We start from the raw sequence: 14,989 nt of genomic DNA, 5'->3' as shown, positions 1-14,989 counted from the left end.
AAAAGGAAAAAAAAAAGAAAAGAGGGGGGGGGGGGGGGGGGGGGGGGAAGAGGAAAGCACCATTTTAGTTAAGTAGATGTCCTAATTTGTATTACTTAAAGCAAGAAAATCGCAAAGAAAAAAACAAATAAGAACTTACACAAGAATTATAGTAGTTCATTTTTAATATAAGAGTTATGTCTACTTTTAACCGCTAAGTAATTTACTGTAATAAAGAAAAAAAAATTACAAGAGAAATCACACATTTTCTCAAATTCATTTACTTTTTAACTTAACAATTTTATCACAGAAGAATGTGCACTTCCAATTTTCCCCCACTTGTTGGAGATGTATGTGGTTAAAATTAGCATGATGTGCAATTATCACAAGTAACTTTCTACTAAAAAAAAATGCACAAGAAACTATAAATAGGCATTATTTTGTGTTACATATTTTACGCACTCTAATAAACCATTGTTTTCTTGGAGCAAATTTTCATCAACCACCAAAATGTCGTCTATAAGCAATAACTCAAGAATGTGATAAGAACACTTGATGAGACCAAGACCCTGCAAAAACAAACAAAACAAGTAGAAAAGCAAAGAGGGGCACCTGTGTGGTACCGGCTGAGGGCACTCTCATTCTTAAGTCGGTAAATTTATCTTGAAAATTGAACCGGGTTTGATATTGTAGTACGTAGCATACCTTAGGTTTTAAATGAAAGGAACTTATAAAGTATTGAAGATAACTAGTAATGATTATACGAGTTTAATTAGAAGATTTATTTCCTTTTTAATGTAAATTGCATGCGCCATCTCTTAATATAAAAGTGATTCGAGGATATTATCTCTTGCAATAATTGTTGACGACTTAATTAATGTGTTGCGTCAATGGAACATCTTATGAGTTATGGGCGTGTGTTTTCCTCTGTTGGAGCTTGGGTTCTGCCCTAGCTCTAGGTAGGCTTAACTTCAAGTGTGGGGAGTGGCCCTCTTAGGTAGGAACTCGCCTAAGCTCCAAGCAGGGGGTCGACATAGCTCTAACCTTCAACGAGGGACTTTCCCTAATTAACCGTCGCGACGACCGAGAGCTCACACATGTCATGACATATTGAGTCGTGAAGTTTAAGTCAAAAAATATTAATAATTATTTTATTATTACAAAAATATCCTAATAGTCTAATAATTTTTTTGAGAAGTCCTAATAGTCTAATGTTAACCGATGTCATGTTGAGTTGTATGATAGAATACTAGAAATTGAGAAAAAAATATGTATTTTTTTCGCAGTTTTCAGGACACATTTTTTTAGGTGAATATGTTTGTATAAAGTAAAACCCCAATATTATTATTATTATTATTATTATTATTATTGTAAAAATCAGATATGTCTTGTGGACTCGGAATTTTCAAAATTTTGATAAATTAGCAATAACAAAAAGAATTTTCAAGAAAGAAAAAAAAAAAAAAAAAAAACCAACAACAATTTCCCGCCATTTTCTGCGCTCAGCGCTGGTTCTAAAAAACAGGTGCGCGTGTTGTGCAGTCTACGCACCCCGCTCAACGTAGCACATGTAAGAGCAACTCATATATACAACATCAGTGTTCGAGGTGGCGAGAAAACGCAAAAGGTCGTTGAGGTTAGAGAGCGGGGAAGCCATGGAAGACGACGGAGGAGAGAAATCGAGCTTCGTGATCGGTCTCATCGAGAACAGAGCCAAGGAGGTTCAAGTTCTCCTTCTCGCCATTTCTTTTACCTCTTAGCTTTGATCAGTGTTATCTTGATTTTCATTTTCGGTGAATTTCAGTAGATCAAAAATTCTCTTGGGCGATTTTAATTCCGTATATCGCCAGAAATTTTGAAATTCATGACTTTCGGATGAGAATGATGAAGTGAAAGTGAAGCCGATGGAATTTGAATTTCTCAATGCATGAAATTGTGTTTGCTGCTATGGAAATTCTATCGATAGAACCTAGGATTGCTTGTGAAGATGAATCTCACATAGAATTTTTTGGTATGAAAAGAAATAGTATTAATTTGTTTGCTCATAGTGTCGTTCGTTAATGCTTTAGTTAGCAAATTTTCTGTTGGATTCGCTTATGTACTTGTAAGATGAAAGAGATCTGTTACAATTAAGATTACAGAGGAAAAGTGATTAGGACGGTGCTTTGTGGCTGAAATTAACTGATTCACTTGTGTCCTATAACTCATGTAGTTTATATTGAAGACTCGGATTTTAGCATCTCCGGTTTAGAGAATTAGCATTTTTAAGATGAATGTGATGTCAACTCTTCGCGGTATGATCGAGCATTGAAATTATAATTCTTCACTAATTTAATTTATCCAAACAGGTTGGAGTGGCTGCTTTTGACTTAAGGTCGGCTTCGTTGCATCTTTCCCAATACATCGAAACCAGCAGCTCATATCAAAATACGAAAACCTTGGTTCATTTCTACGAACCTATGGTGATCATTGTTCCTCCAAACAAGTTGGCACCTGAAGGCATGGTTGGAGTTTCTGAATTGGTAGACAGATTTTATGGTTCAGTCAAGAAGGTGATGTCCTTGGAGAGTTAGTAATCTGGTGTTCTCCCACTCTCTCCCTTCCTCTTACTAAACTTAAGGGCTGATTTTCTGCAGGTTGTAATGAGCCGCAGTTGTTTTGATGACACTAAGGTTATGCTTGATACTTCTTTATCTTACTGGTTATATTAACACCTTTGGATGCTTTGGATGCTGACAATGGTATCTATTACCTGGGAACTCGATTGTTGTTCTTCCTTCCAGGGTGCTGTGCTGATTAAAAATCTTGCAGCAAAGGAGCCTTCAGCACTTGGTTTGGATACTTACTACAAGCAATATTATCTGTGCTTGGCTGCTGGCGCGGCTACTATCAAGTGGTACTTCCAGAAATTAAGGTTTTTATTCTTTTAAGCTACTTGTTATACTTATTTATTCTTATGGGTAATTAATTGACTGCATAATCCACACAGGATAGAAGCAGAGAAAGGGCTTATTGTTACAAATCACTCGTTATTGGTATGTTTGATGATGTTATTTCTTTCCTTCCGTCATAATAACTACAGTATGACCATATCTTGGCCACAAACACCACAAAACTTGTGAACTGTCTTCAGGTTTTAAGAGAGCAGTGAGAAATAGTTGTCTTTTGAAAGTGTCCTAGCTATTTAACAAATTAGAGAGTCATGCCTGAGGTGTTGTCTTGCTAAATGAAGTTGGCCTCTTGCCCATTCCTCAAAATTGTGATACTCTTACGTTGGCTGACTTAGTGATGGAAAGAAAAGTGTAGGGATCTCGGGGCTTAAATTCTGCATATTTGATGTCAATGATGTTGGTGACAAACAGAAACTTCAGGTTCAGATGAGAAGGAATACTATGAAGATTGTTGTTTTAACTATAGAGGGAACTAGGAGGAAGCTAGTGAGGAATATTCTGAAGTCTGGATGCTGGAATGAGTCTCTTTTCCATCCATAAAGCGGTTGGTTTGGAAATTAGCAGTGGTGATGGGGATAAAGCTAAATAATGTTTAGCTGGAAAGATTTTATGTTACTTAAGATAAAGTAGATCATGTGGATGGATGTGATCTTGGAAATTCATGTTCCTAAAAAGATCCTGAGGGAAAATTCCCAAACGAAGGATAATTTGGGAATGGATTTGATGATTATGTTATCTTCTTTTACTCCATGGTGGGGGAGGGGTGCATCTTAGTATTGTCAGATTCGTGCATGAGAAGTTGAGTACTCTAGACCTCTTTATAGGTTTCTTCTTCTTAAGGATTTCAAAGAGTTACCCCTTTTTTTCCTTCATTTGTCGACTTGGAGGAATATTCTGTAAATTATCTAGGTTTGTTACCTGATCACCCTTTCCTAAGTTTAGTCTTTTCTACTTTATATCTTGTATTAATTTAGGTTCTCCGGACCAAAAAAAAAAAAATATCCCTCTTAGAGACTTTGGTATCCTTGCTATGTAAAAGTGATCTATTTGCATTTTATGCATTCAAAAGCTAATGTCTCTAATGTCTCTCACGAAGATCTCCCATCTATTTGCACTACTACTTAATCCTTCTTCATTTCCTTTTCTTTTTTCAAGATTCTAAAGCATTTACTTTTAATATGCAACTGACTTTCTCAGGTCACTTTTAATGGATCATTTGATCACATGAATATTGATGCTACAAGGTGCACTTCTTTTGCTTTCTGAGATTTATTTGAAAGTGTGCACTATACATGATCTTCTGGTTGTTAATTTAGTACTATGAAATACACTTGAAAAAGATATATTTCAGTTGGGAAATTGAAAAATGTTGAAATTGATTGCTGATGTACTTATTATTATTATTTTTTTAAAACTTTTGAAGTCTTTGATAATCGGATTAAATTTGAATTTGATGGCAGTGTCCGAAATTTGGAGATTATTGAGCCACTACATTCCACGTTGTGGGGCACAAGCAACAAGAAAAGAAGTTTGTTTCACATGCTTAAGACAACAAAAACCGTTGGAGGGTACTTATATCAGCTGGTCAATGCACATATTATTTTGTCACCTTTACCCACATTTTTTCATAGCTTTCAGTATTTCCCTAGACCATGGGAAAGGGACATTATAATATCCGATTAGGCATAAAAGCAATTGTGATAAGTTAGCATTCAGCGCCTCATATGCTTAAACAGTGGAAATTTCACTTTTCTTTTTTCTTTAATTTACTTAAAACTAACAACAGAAATGTATCTGATTTCTTATTCAGGACTAGACTTCTTCGTGCCAACCTTTTGCAGCCATTAAGAGATGCCGAAACCATCAATGCACGTCTTGATTGCCTGGTTAGTGTCGTTGTTTGCTGCTGTCTAGAACTCTTGAACCTTTGACCTGGTAAGGCACTCAACTACCATGGCACAAAGAGGATTAGTGTTGAATATGTTATTTAAAGTTCTCTTATGGAGCTACAGAAGGTTATATAAGAACTATGTATTGGAATATAACAACTAATGTTGGTCAATCTCCTACTAACTTAAACATTTGAGAAATGTAATTGCTTAACGTGATATAAGAGCAGGTTGTCTTGAATCCAATCTATGTACAGAAAAAGCGTCATTAGAAAACCACTTGTTAGGCTCCAAGGACAGTTTTGAGGGCCTATTAACTGTGCAAACATAAATTTAGAACCTCAAAGTTCGTAGTACAGATCATCATGATTTTTCTGGTCCTTATAGTAGTATGTACACTTGCTGTTGTGCGCTTATTTCCTTACACTGCACAAAGTATATCATATATGATATAATAATTAGAGGATGAAATGCAGAGATTGTTTTAAATCCATGATGTCTCTTCTATATATGGATCCATGACTTTAGGATGAACTGATGAGCAACGAAGAGCTTTTCTTTGGACTCTCCCAGATTCTGCGTAAATTTCCAAAAGAGACCGGTAAGGTGCAGGGAAACAGGAAAAATGGGAAAAGATTCAATTTTTTTAAAAGCTAATCATTTTTTTTGGATTATCTGGTGGTAAACTTTTTTGCTCATCCTTCAGATAGGGTACTTTGTCACTTTTGCTTCAAGCCAAAGAAAGTTACAAATGAAGTCTCTGGTGTTGATTCTTCAAGAAAGAGGCAGATGTTGATATCAAGTGTCATTCTTCTTAAAACTGCCTTGGATGCCCTGCCTTTGCTCTCAAAGGTAAATGCATAAATTTTCCTATAGAGTATACAAAAATGGGCTTAAAACGTGTACTGAAATATCAATATCTTCCTATATGTTAGGTGCTTAAGGAGGCAAAGAGTTTTCTTCTTGCAAATATTTACAAGTCTGTGTGCGAAAATGAAAAATATGCTCTCATTAGAAAGAGGTACATTGCAGCTGTACTGCTACTTTTGAATCGTTTTGTTCTGCTTCAAATCCTTCAATATGGGCATCTCTCATTCATCAGGACTTTATATGTGAATTTATTTACTATTTCCTTTACAATTTCGCTTTTAGAGTAAGATATAGACTTAAATATTCTGAGGTGTTAGGACAGCTGGAGTTGGCATGTTTTTCATTTAAAATGTAAAAGGCTTCAATACCACTTGTCTACCAAAGCAGCTGTTTTATTTCAGGATTGGAGAGATGATCGATGAAGATGTGCTACATACACGGGTTCCTTTTGTAGCTCGAACGCAGCAGTGTTTTGCAGTCAAGGCTGGAATTGATGGACTCTTGGACATTGCCCGGAGATCATTTTGTGATACTAGTGAAGGTTCTTCCAGTGCATGTTTAACTAAAAATGTTATCAAACGTTAGCCAATAAGGAAGAAGGAAAAAAACCGTTATTTGTTTGTTGTTTTCTTTGACCTAGGATGAATTGTTAGTACAACCTCAAACTAGTTGAAAATAAATTGACAGCTATCCATAACCTTGCTAACAAGTACCGTCAAGATTTCAAGTTGCCCAATTTAAAACTCCCGTTCAATAGTAGACACGGGTTCTACTTTAGCATTCCACAGAAAGATATTCAAGGAAAGCTTCCTAGCCAATTCATTCAGGTTAGAAGACATTTTCTCGTGTATTGTATTCGTTAGCATCTCATGAATAATCATTCCTAATTTCATCTGGTTGGGAAACGCAATGCAGGTCTTGAAACATGGGAACAATATACGTTGCTCAAGTCCAGAACTAGCATCTGTAAGTACCATTATTTGTTTGAGCTCTTCTGCAACGCATCTATGATCTTTTTGTCTGAGTTTATCGATTTAATCCCAACTATAGCCCTTGTAAATATGTTATTAAATAAAAACATTCAACAAAACTAGGGTCATTACCTTTATTGTGATGCCATATGGCTCTAGAAAACTGCAGTCATGACATGAAAACAAGAAAGCGTCATTCATGATCACTTTCTAGGTTGGTAAATAGAGATACCGCTGAATTTCGTGAAGTAGGCTCACTTTACTCTCTACCCTTTGACTACCTCCGTTGAGCTGTCTCTACTGTTTCAAGAATCAATCATGAACTAGGTCAAATAAAAAATGCCTTCCATCACAGCGCTTCCATACTGGAGCCAAGGTAAAGGTTTTGATGATTAATCCCCCGTGTTTTCTGATCGATTGGTTTTAACTGTATCCATTTTCCCTCCTAATGAATAAGAATAAAAAACCACTCTTGCAGTGTGTAGTTATCAGTGGAGTCAATATGTGATATTATTGATATGCAAGCCATTGCTTTTATTACGTATGCTTAGTTTATTGTATATCAGTATTGTCAATGGAACACCGATTTCTACTTATTGGTGTTTCCATTATCCTTCATGAAACTTGCAGCTAAACGTCAGAAACAAATCTGCATCTTCGGAGTGCTATAAACGAACAGAACTTTGCCTTGAAGGTCCGGCTTTCATATCTTTGCGTAGGGCTTTACCCATTAGGCAAATGATGTTTGGACACATTTGTCTACAAATTTAGGTTTATTATGCTCAAGGTGTCTGGTTCCTGTATGTTTAAACCGTTCCAAGTTCTCTATAAATTTCTGAATTGTATCTAAAATGTTATATGCAGCACTAGTAGATGCCATACGAGAAGATGTTTCTGTGCTCACACTGCTTGCAGAGGTCCTATGCCTATTAGATATGCTTGTCAATTCATTTGCACATGCAATTTCCACAAAGCCTGTTGATCGTTATACTAGACCAGAATTTACAGGCAGGTTATTTCTATTTTTAGCAATCATTCTCGTTAATTTTCAAAATGACACCGAAATAACCATCAACTCGGTTTACTCATAGATGATGGCCCAATGGCAATTGATGCTGGAAGACACCCGATATTGGAGAGCATACACAGTGACTATGTTGTATGTAATGTTTCACTTCTTTTTTTATATAAAAAAAAGTTGATTAGTTTAATCAAAATTTTGAAGTACTTTTAGAAGCTGATAAATTTTGTCCGTTGCAGCCCAATAACATTTTCTTGTCTGAGGCATCCAACATGGTGATTGTCATGGGCCCAAACATGTAAGATAAGCTCTTATTAAAGTTGATGTTGACTCATGGAGGTGAAAATTTGCCATACATTGAGCAATATTTTTCAATAGAGAACAGTCCCCAACCAGCTATTCTGTGTATGCAATCAAACAGTGTAATGTTTAAAGTTTATCATTTCTTTCACTACAGCAGGTAAAGCTTACAATTAGTTGGTCTCATTGGTTGGACATCAATTTATATTTACATCTACACACAAACTAGTGGTTTAGTGTATTTTAACAACACTCTCCTTTATACCATTCAATAGACAGGAACCTTCTTGCCTAAATAGACGGAAACATGCATACAAAAATGTAGTAAACTTAGTAACCGATGTAACTTGAGATTAATCAATTTTGGTTCCTTCAGGAGTGGAAAAAGCACCTATCTTCAGCAAGTCTGTCTTATAGTTATTCTTGCTCAGATCGGTTGTTATGTTCCAGCCCGCTTCTCAACCCTTAGAGTTGTTGATCGAATATTTACTAGGATGGGTACAGTAGATAATCTGGAATCAAACTCTAGTACGGTAAAAAATCCTCACGTGGTTTATAGAGAATAATCATCCTTCCTAATTGCTGCGTTTTTGTCACATTAATGCATGAGCTAGGATTTTCACCATGTTTCTTTGGTTTCACAGTTCATGACAGAGATGAGAGAGACAGCTTTCATCATGCAAAATGTCTCCCAAAGGTATTGCATCGCAGCATATTTAACAATCCAAATGCACGAAAATTACTACAAATTTTCTGTTGTTTTCTATTCAGGAGTCTAATTGTTATGGATGAGCTTGGGAGGGCCACGTCTTCATCTGATGGGTTTGCACTTGCATGGAGCTGCTGCGAGTATCTCTTATCACTGAAAGCGTAACCCCTTACTCAATTTTCCATTTATCATTGCTCTCTAGTGTCTCCAAAAGTCATGGAACTGTAGATATGGGAAAAGTTTAAATTGTTTAACATATATTCTTATAGTGATTACTTCAAAAGCCTCGTGTGATTTTAATTCTTGGAATTTCATATTTCTTTCACATTAACATATCAACTTGCTTCATCTTCCTCAGGTATACAATATTTGCTACTCATATGGAGAACCTATCAGAACTAGCAACCATATACCCCAATGTGAAAATTCTTCACTTTAATGTTGATATCAGAAATAATCGCTTAGATTTCAAGGTAAGGATCCAACTCTCTTGATAATGATGATTGGAAAACGTTCGAGTGTCTGAAAGCCTTTCTATTTACTAGTTTCAACTAAAGGATGGACCAAGACATATACCACACTATGGCCTTCTATTAGCAGAGGTGGCAGGCTTACCAAGCTCCGTCGTTGAAACGGCCAGAAACATCACATCCAGGATAAAGGAAAAGGTAAATCCTTGATTATAATCTAGAATCTGAAGTTTAATGCTTGACATTCACTGCTAGGCTTCACCATCTTTTTGCTTATAGACAATATTTGACAAGTGAGAACATCAGGTCTAAAAATCACAGGATTCGACACTGAATCTCAATCCTTGCGAGCTCTCAACTCTGAAACCAATAAGCATAGGTTAAAACTAATTATTAATCAGATTATGTGTTGTCGAATCTATTCAAATCAATCATCATATTTCAGTTCTAAAACATACTGGCACTCTTGTTACCAGGCTTCTGCACATGGGAAAAAATAATCTTCACTCAAAGCAACTATAAGTTAACAAGTTGCCGCGGACATGATCAATCATTTAAAACTTACCATTCCCATAAGCTCCTCTAAAAACGTTGTCTTCTTCGTTGCTGCGTACTGAATACTTGTAATTCATTTTCTTAATTATTATTATTATTACTAGTACTATTATATCGGACTAAAGTAGAGTTTCTTATTTTCTTTATGAAATTTATTAATAGATTAAAATGACCTTTCCCATGAACTGTTGTGACCCAATTTTCAATGTCTAGGGAATGAAGCGGATGGAAGTAAACTGTCTACAATACCATCCAATGCAAATGGCTTATCGTGTAGCTCAGCGGCTAACATGCCTGAAATACTCTAGCCAAGATGAGGATTCAATCAGACAAGCATTGCATAATCTTAAAGAGAGCTACATTAATGGACAGCTTTAGGTAACTTTTTGCATCATATAACCAGAGGAATTATTTTCACACCTTCAGTACAACACTGGCAAGCGGCAACCGAAGAACGCGCTTTTAACGAGCTGAAATTTCTCAAGCTTTACACATTGCTGGGTCGCACCTAAAATGAAAAGCAAACTGATTTATCGAGGATTGTAGCTTTGAAAAATTCGGCAGTTATTGTAGATGCATTAGGGTGGATTGGGAAATACAATTTTAGGGACTATTACAATGCAATAGCTGTGGAGTGACGGTGGTGAGAGAACATTTTTTTCTTTGGGCGCTCATGGAAGGTGATAGAATACTTGTTTACCCATGACTAGGGACTAATGTCCTGACAAATTTAAACTGGTAGTATTCTAAAAATTTGACTCGTAAGCTGACTTGAAAAATTAATGGCGTCTTTAAATTTGTTTTAAAATAATTTTATTTTTTATATGAAAATAAAAATAAAAACGTTTTTAATTTCAGATAGAAATTATTTTTAAAATTTTATTTAATAATTTTATCAAGAAATTATTTTTAATGTAAAAAAATTAAAAATTATTTTTAAAAATACGTTAATTTTATTAATAAATTATTTTTAATGTAAAATAACTCATTAATATTTCTTTTTCTCTCTCTGTTTGAAAGAAGAGAAAATAAAAAGTAAAAAATAAATTTTCATTTCTCTCATTTTATATTAAATTAAAAAATTGTTTTCATTACTATTTTTTATTTTTATTGTACCAAACGTCATTTTAAAAACGTTATTATTTTTTCTTTTTTAAAAAATATGAAAAATAATCACAGATTAAACTATTTTTAAAAATTCATTTAATAATTTTATTAAGAAATTATTTTTAATGTAAAAAAATTAAAAATTATTTTTAAAAATATGTTAATTTTATTAAGAAATTATTTTTAATGTAAAAAAACTTATTAATATTTCTTTTTCTCTCTCTATTTGAGAGAAGAGAAAATAAAATAAAAAATAAATTTTCATTTCTCTCATTTTATATTAAATTAAAAAATTATTTTAATTACTGTTTTTTATTTTTATTGTACCAAACGTCATTATAAAAACATTATTATTTTTTCTTTTTTAAAAAATATGAAAAATAATCACAGATTAAACTGCGATTGTAATTTAATCAGCTGATTTGAAAATTTCACATTTCTTATTGTTTTTCAGAAGGAAAATCGGGATTAAAAGAGAAATTTGTAGAATTTGACAACAAAATTGGATCATAACATCTGACACAATAATTACTTGAGAAATAAAATGCACTCAAACATTGATTGGTGCGCCAGAGAATACCAAACGACATCCGTCAAATCTAATCATAAGAACAGAAAAACTCGATATAGCAAATTTGATAGTAAATCATTCAAATTAAACATGATCTCAGTATATCAATCTCCAAAATTGCAAAAGCGAAATAACTAAAATGTTCTCGAGATAATATCCAGAAAACAACCAAAAAAGATAACAAGGCAGAACCAGTAAAATCAACGATAACGACGAAGGGAGAGTGTGTTGTTTCTCTTCCAGGTAGCCCTGCGGGAAGGCCTTGCCTTGTGGTGAGTATGTCCCTTTCCACGCAGACCCCTGTATTTCTTGCCAGCAGAAGTAAGTCCACGAAGCTCCCTGTGCTTGTGAACAGGCTTGGAGAGCCAGTTGATTCTCGGGTCATTTCGAATGGCATTGTGGGCAACATCGACGAGAATGACCTCAAAGTACTTGTAAGTCGAATCCTATATAATCAACAAATTGCCATACATGTGAGGAAAACCATACAGAAAAACAACTAAAAATCACAACTGAAAGGAAGAAGTTTAGAAATCAAGTATGCGAACCTCGTTGGTCCAGTATGAGTTGAGAACCCTGAGACCTCCCAACTTACGACCGGCACGCTCCTCTGCAACAGACCTCTTGCTGCGCTGGAATTTCAGTTGGGTAACACCCTGGTTTGTGGGCTTCCCGTACACAATACCCTTGGGAACTGGCCTCTTCCTACCACCACGCCTCACACGAACACGGTAAATCACATAGCCCTGACAATTGAACAATGAATTAAGTAGCGAGCACAAGAAAAATACTGGATAAACCATGCAAGCTATAAAACACCAAAAGTTCCCAATTACAACAGCCCAAGGAACCAAAAAATTAATCTAAGAAACGAAATTCAATTATCAGATCAAGACAAGAGCGAGAAACGGAAATAGAAAACTCCCACCCGGTCAGTGATTGACAGTTAGTTTAATGTAGCTGGTCTTAGGAAGCCTCCTATCATTTTACCTAAGGCAACCTCCTAAGGAGAAAAGCATAGGCATCAAGGAGCCGCTTAACCAGCTATATAACCTATACTAGACTATAAAGTATAAAACTTCTATATATCTGCACCAACACAATTGTCGCTGAGATCAGCACCAATGCCCAACCAAATAGATAACAGAACTTTAGCTACTTGCAAACCAACAGATTCCAAATAATGGCATTTCCAAGAAAACATAACAAATAGATAACAGAACTTTATCTCTCGCTAACATGTAAAAACAAAGTGCAAAAATTAATATACATTATATGGATAATGGCAAAATGACACATTAAAAAATAGTAAAAATTCTTCCTAATACCTGCTTGGCCTTGTAACCCAAACGGCGAGCTCTGTCTGGGCGAGTAGGCCTGGTGACTCGGACGATGGAAGGATGCTGGCGGTACTCCCAGCACCTAACCCTCTGCAAGAACCTCATCACATCGGATTGCTTCTTCCTCCATAGCTCCGAAACGTACTTGTAAGCCCCTAAATTGACCAAACCCAAACTGTAAATATGAGAAAAACCAAAACTAATACGAGAAGAACCTCAGACCAATGTAACATAGAAAAACCACAACTTTTTTGGCAAATGGATGATTTTAAAAGACTGAACCACACAGTAACATTTTTTTTTAATCTTTTTTACTGCTAAAAATTTGTTCAATAATTCCCGCTTCAAACCTTAAAGCAATTTATATGCCGAAAACTAATTGGAACAAAAAAGTAACAGATACAAAAGTTTTCATTTTTTTTTCTCAGATCAAAGAGAGCAAAACCGTTGAAGCTGAAAAACACACTCTGGTATAAGGTATAATAATCTCCAATGACATGGGTTTTTCCCAATCTTCGGAAACCAAATATAAAACTGCAAAACATGTTAAGACCCAGAACATATTTCGTGCTACTTTAACATTAACTCAGCAACAAGATGCATATTCCCAAACGAAAATTTACAGAACAGGATTCATTTAGCTACAACTGACGTGTAACAAAATAAATTACATATAAACATCAAAAAGCGTAGTTTCAAAACAGCTCCGAGTATATCTCTTCAAAAACTTCAACATAAATTCATTTTCGGACGAGAACCGCAACATCGTAATCAAACTGACTTAGGGTTTAGAGAGAGAGAGAGAGAGAGAGAGAGAGAGAGAGAGAGAGTACCCATTGAATCAGAAATGAGCTGCGCAGGCAGTCGTCTATGGCTGAGGCTTTCGCTTTGCTGAGAGCAAGCTAGGGTTTAGAATGAACCTTACCTTTATAAAGGTAGGAGATTGCGAGGAGGCTGATGGACTTCGAAACTGGGCCGAAGTAAGTTTCTAGAGAAAACCTAGTCCAATAGTGAGCCCAAATCTGATGGCCCAATTAAGCGATGAACAAACCCAAATTAGTAATTTCATATATTTTTATGTTTACAATTATTTGTTTTAAATGATATATTGATCATTTCGTACTATGATTTTTGAGTTATTAAAAACTATATTAACCTTGTATTATTTGCAAAAAAAAAAAATAATAACCTTGTATAATATTAATTGACGAATATGTTTAGCTTGTAATTACACAATTTTTACATCCTCCAAAAAAAAAAAAGCAAATACAATTTGTTTATTATTTTCATGTTTTTTAAGCGGTTCATTTGTGTTTGGCTACATAAACATAAGAACAATTTCTACATTGTTGAATTGTGCACTTTTTTTAAATCAGCCACTAAGATGCATTAATCTAAGATGCATTAATCTAATTTTGGTGCATCTCTTGCACCGCCTGATCCTGATCAAAGCAGTTGCTGTCAGTCAAGATTTATCACATTTTGGTCAACATCCTCTCCTACGCCAGCTTCCCTGTGCAATCCACATTTCAACTCACTAGTTCACTTAAATCAGCCAAAAATTTTTTACCCCCATTTCATTATTGCCAAACTATCTGTGCTCCAATGGCGGCTTCATTGTCAATCTCTACAAACCCTAGCTTCACCTCCTCACCCAAAATCCCTCACACACTCTCCCCTATCCCTCACTCCATCAAATTCCCCGCCACCACTCCGCAAAACTCCATCAAATCCCTAACTCTCCGTCCCCCACGCGCCTCCGCTGTCATTCCACGCGCCGCCGCCTCGCAACCTTCCTCCGACGGCTCCGCGACGTTCCACGGCGTCTGCTACGTCGTCGGCGACAACATCGACACCGACCAGATCATTCCCGCCGAGTACCTAACACTAGTCCCCTCCAACCCCGCTGAGTACGAGAAGCTCGGCTCCTACGCGCTCTGCGGCCTCCCGTCGTCCTACGCCGCGCGCTTCCTTGAGCCTGGGGAGACCAAGTCCAAGTACTCCATCGTCATCGGCGGCGCCAACTTCGGCTGCGGCTCCTCGCGCGAGCACGCGCCGGTGGCCCTCGGCGCGGCGGGGACGGCGGCAGTGGTTGCCGAGTCGTACGCGAGGATTTTCTTCAGGAACTCAGTGGCGACCGGCGAGGTGTACCCGCTGGAGTCAGAGGTAAGGATCTGCGAGGAGTGCCGGACCGGCGACGTGATCACGATCGAGCTCGGAGAGAGCCGGTTCATCAACCACACGACGGGGAAAGAG

General features: G+C 36.3%; 3 protein-coding genes across 3 annotated transcripts in view; 2 read left to right on the top strand and 1 right to left on the bottom strand.

The window, feature by feature from the left end:
- The first annotated feature begins 1,634 nt into the window (after positions 1 to 1,634).
- Positions 1,635 to 10,160, top strand: LOC21406833 (DNA mismatch repair protein MSH4). Its single transcript, XM_024171128.1, has 24 exons — positions 1,635 to 1,700; positions 2,328 to 2,531; positions 2,616 to 2,651; positions 2,763 to 2,875; positions 2,969 to 3,014; positions 4,128 to 4,174; positions 4,391 to 4,498; positions 4,741 to 4,816; positions 5,348 to 5,420; positions 5,526 to 5,671; positions 5,755 to 5,840; positions 6,091 to 6,230; positions 6,377 to 6,516; positions 6,605 to 6,655; positions 7,291 to 7,354; positions 7,525 to 7,668; positions 7,752 to 7,819; positions 7,921 to 7,979; positions 8,358 to 8,514; positions 8,626 to 8,678; positions 8,753 to 8,851; positions 9,049 to 9,163; positions 9,236 to 9,358; positions 9,929 to 10,160. The coding sequence occupies exons 1-24, from the start codon at positions 1,635 to 1,637 to the stop codon at positions 10,091 to 10,093; spliced, it is 2,379 nt and encodes a 792-aa protein (XP_024026896.1). The 3' UTR covers positions 10,094 to 10,160.
- Positions 10,161 to 11,449: 1,289 nt separating this feature from the next.
- Positions 11,450 to 13,647, bottom strand: LOC21406832 (60S ribosomal protein L15-1). Its single transcript, XM_024171113.1, has 4 exons — positions 13,567 to 13,647; positions 12,722 to 12,888; positions 11,942 to 12,139; positions 11,450 to 11,839 (listed from the first exon to the last, which is right to left on the bottom strand). The coding sequence occupies exons 1-4, from the start codon at positions 13,568 to 13,570 to the stop codon at positions 11,594 to 11,596; spliced, it is 615 nt and encodes a 204-aa protein (XP_024026881.1). The 5' UTR covers positions 13,571 to 13,647; the 3' UTR covers positions 11,450 to 11,593.
- A 435-nt stretch (positions 13,648 to 14,082) lies between these two features.
- The window catches only part of LOC21406831 (3-isopropylmalate dehydratase small subunit 3), a 2,638-nt gene continuing 1,731 nt past the window's right edge, over positions 14,083 to 14,989 (top strand). The window contains exon 1 of the mRNA XM_024171104.1: positions 14,083 to 14,982. Within this exon, the coding sequence (XP_024026872.1) occupies positions 14,339 to 14,982 (644 nt within the window). The 5' untranslated portion in view covers positions 14,083 to 14,338. The remainder of the gene's footprint in view (positions 14,983 to 14,989) is intronic.

The sequence above is a fragment of the Morus notabilis genome, unplaced genomic scaffold, assembly GCF_000414095.1.
Source record: "Morus notabilis unplaced genomic scaffold, ASM41409v2 Scaffold789, whole genome shotgun sequence".
Taxonomy (NCBI): domain Eukaryota; kingdom Viridiplantae; phylum Streptophyta; class Magnoliopsida; order Rosales; family Moraceae; genus Morus; species Morus notabilis.
This window is presented reverse-complemented; position numbering and strand designations above follow the sequence as displayed.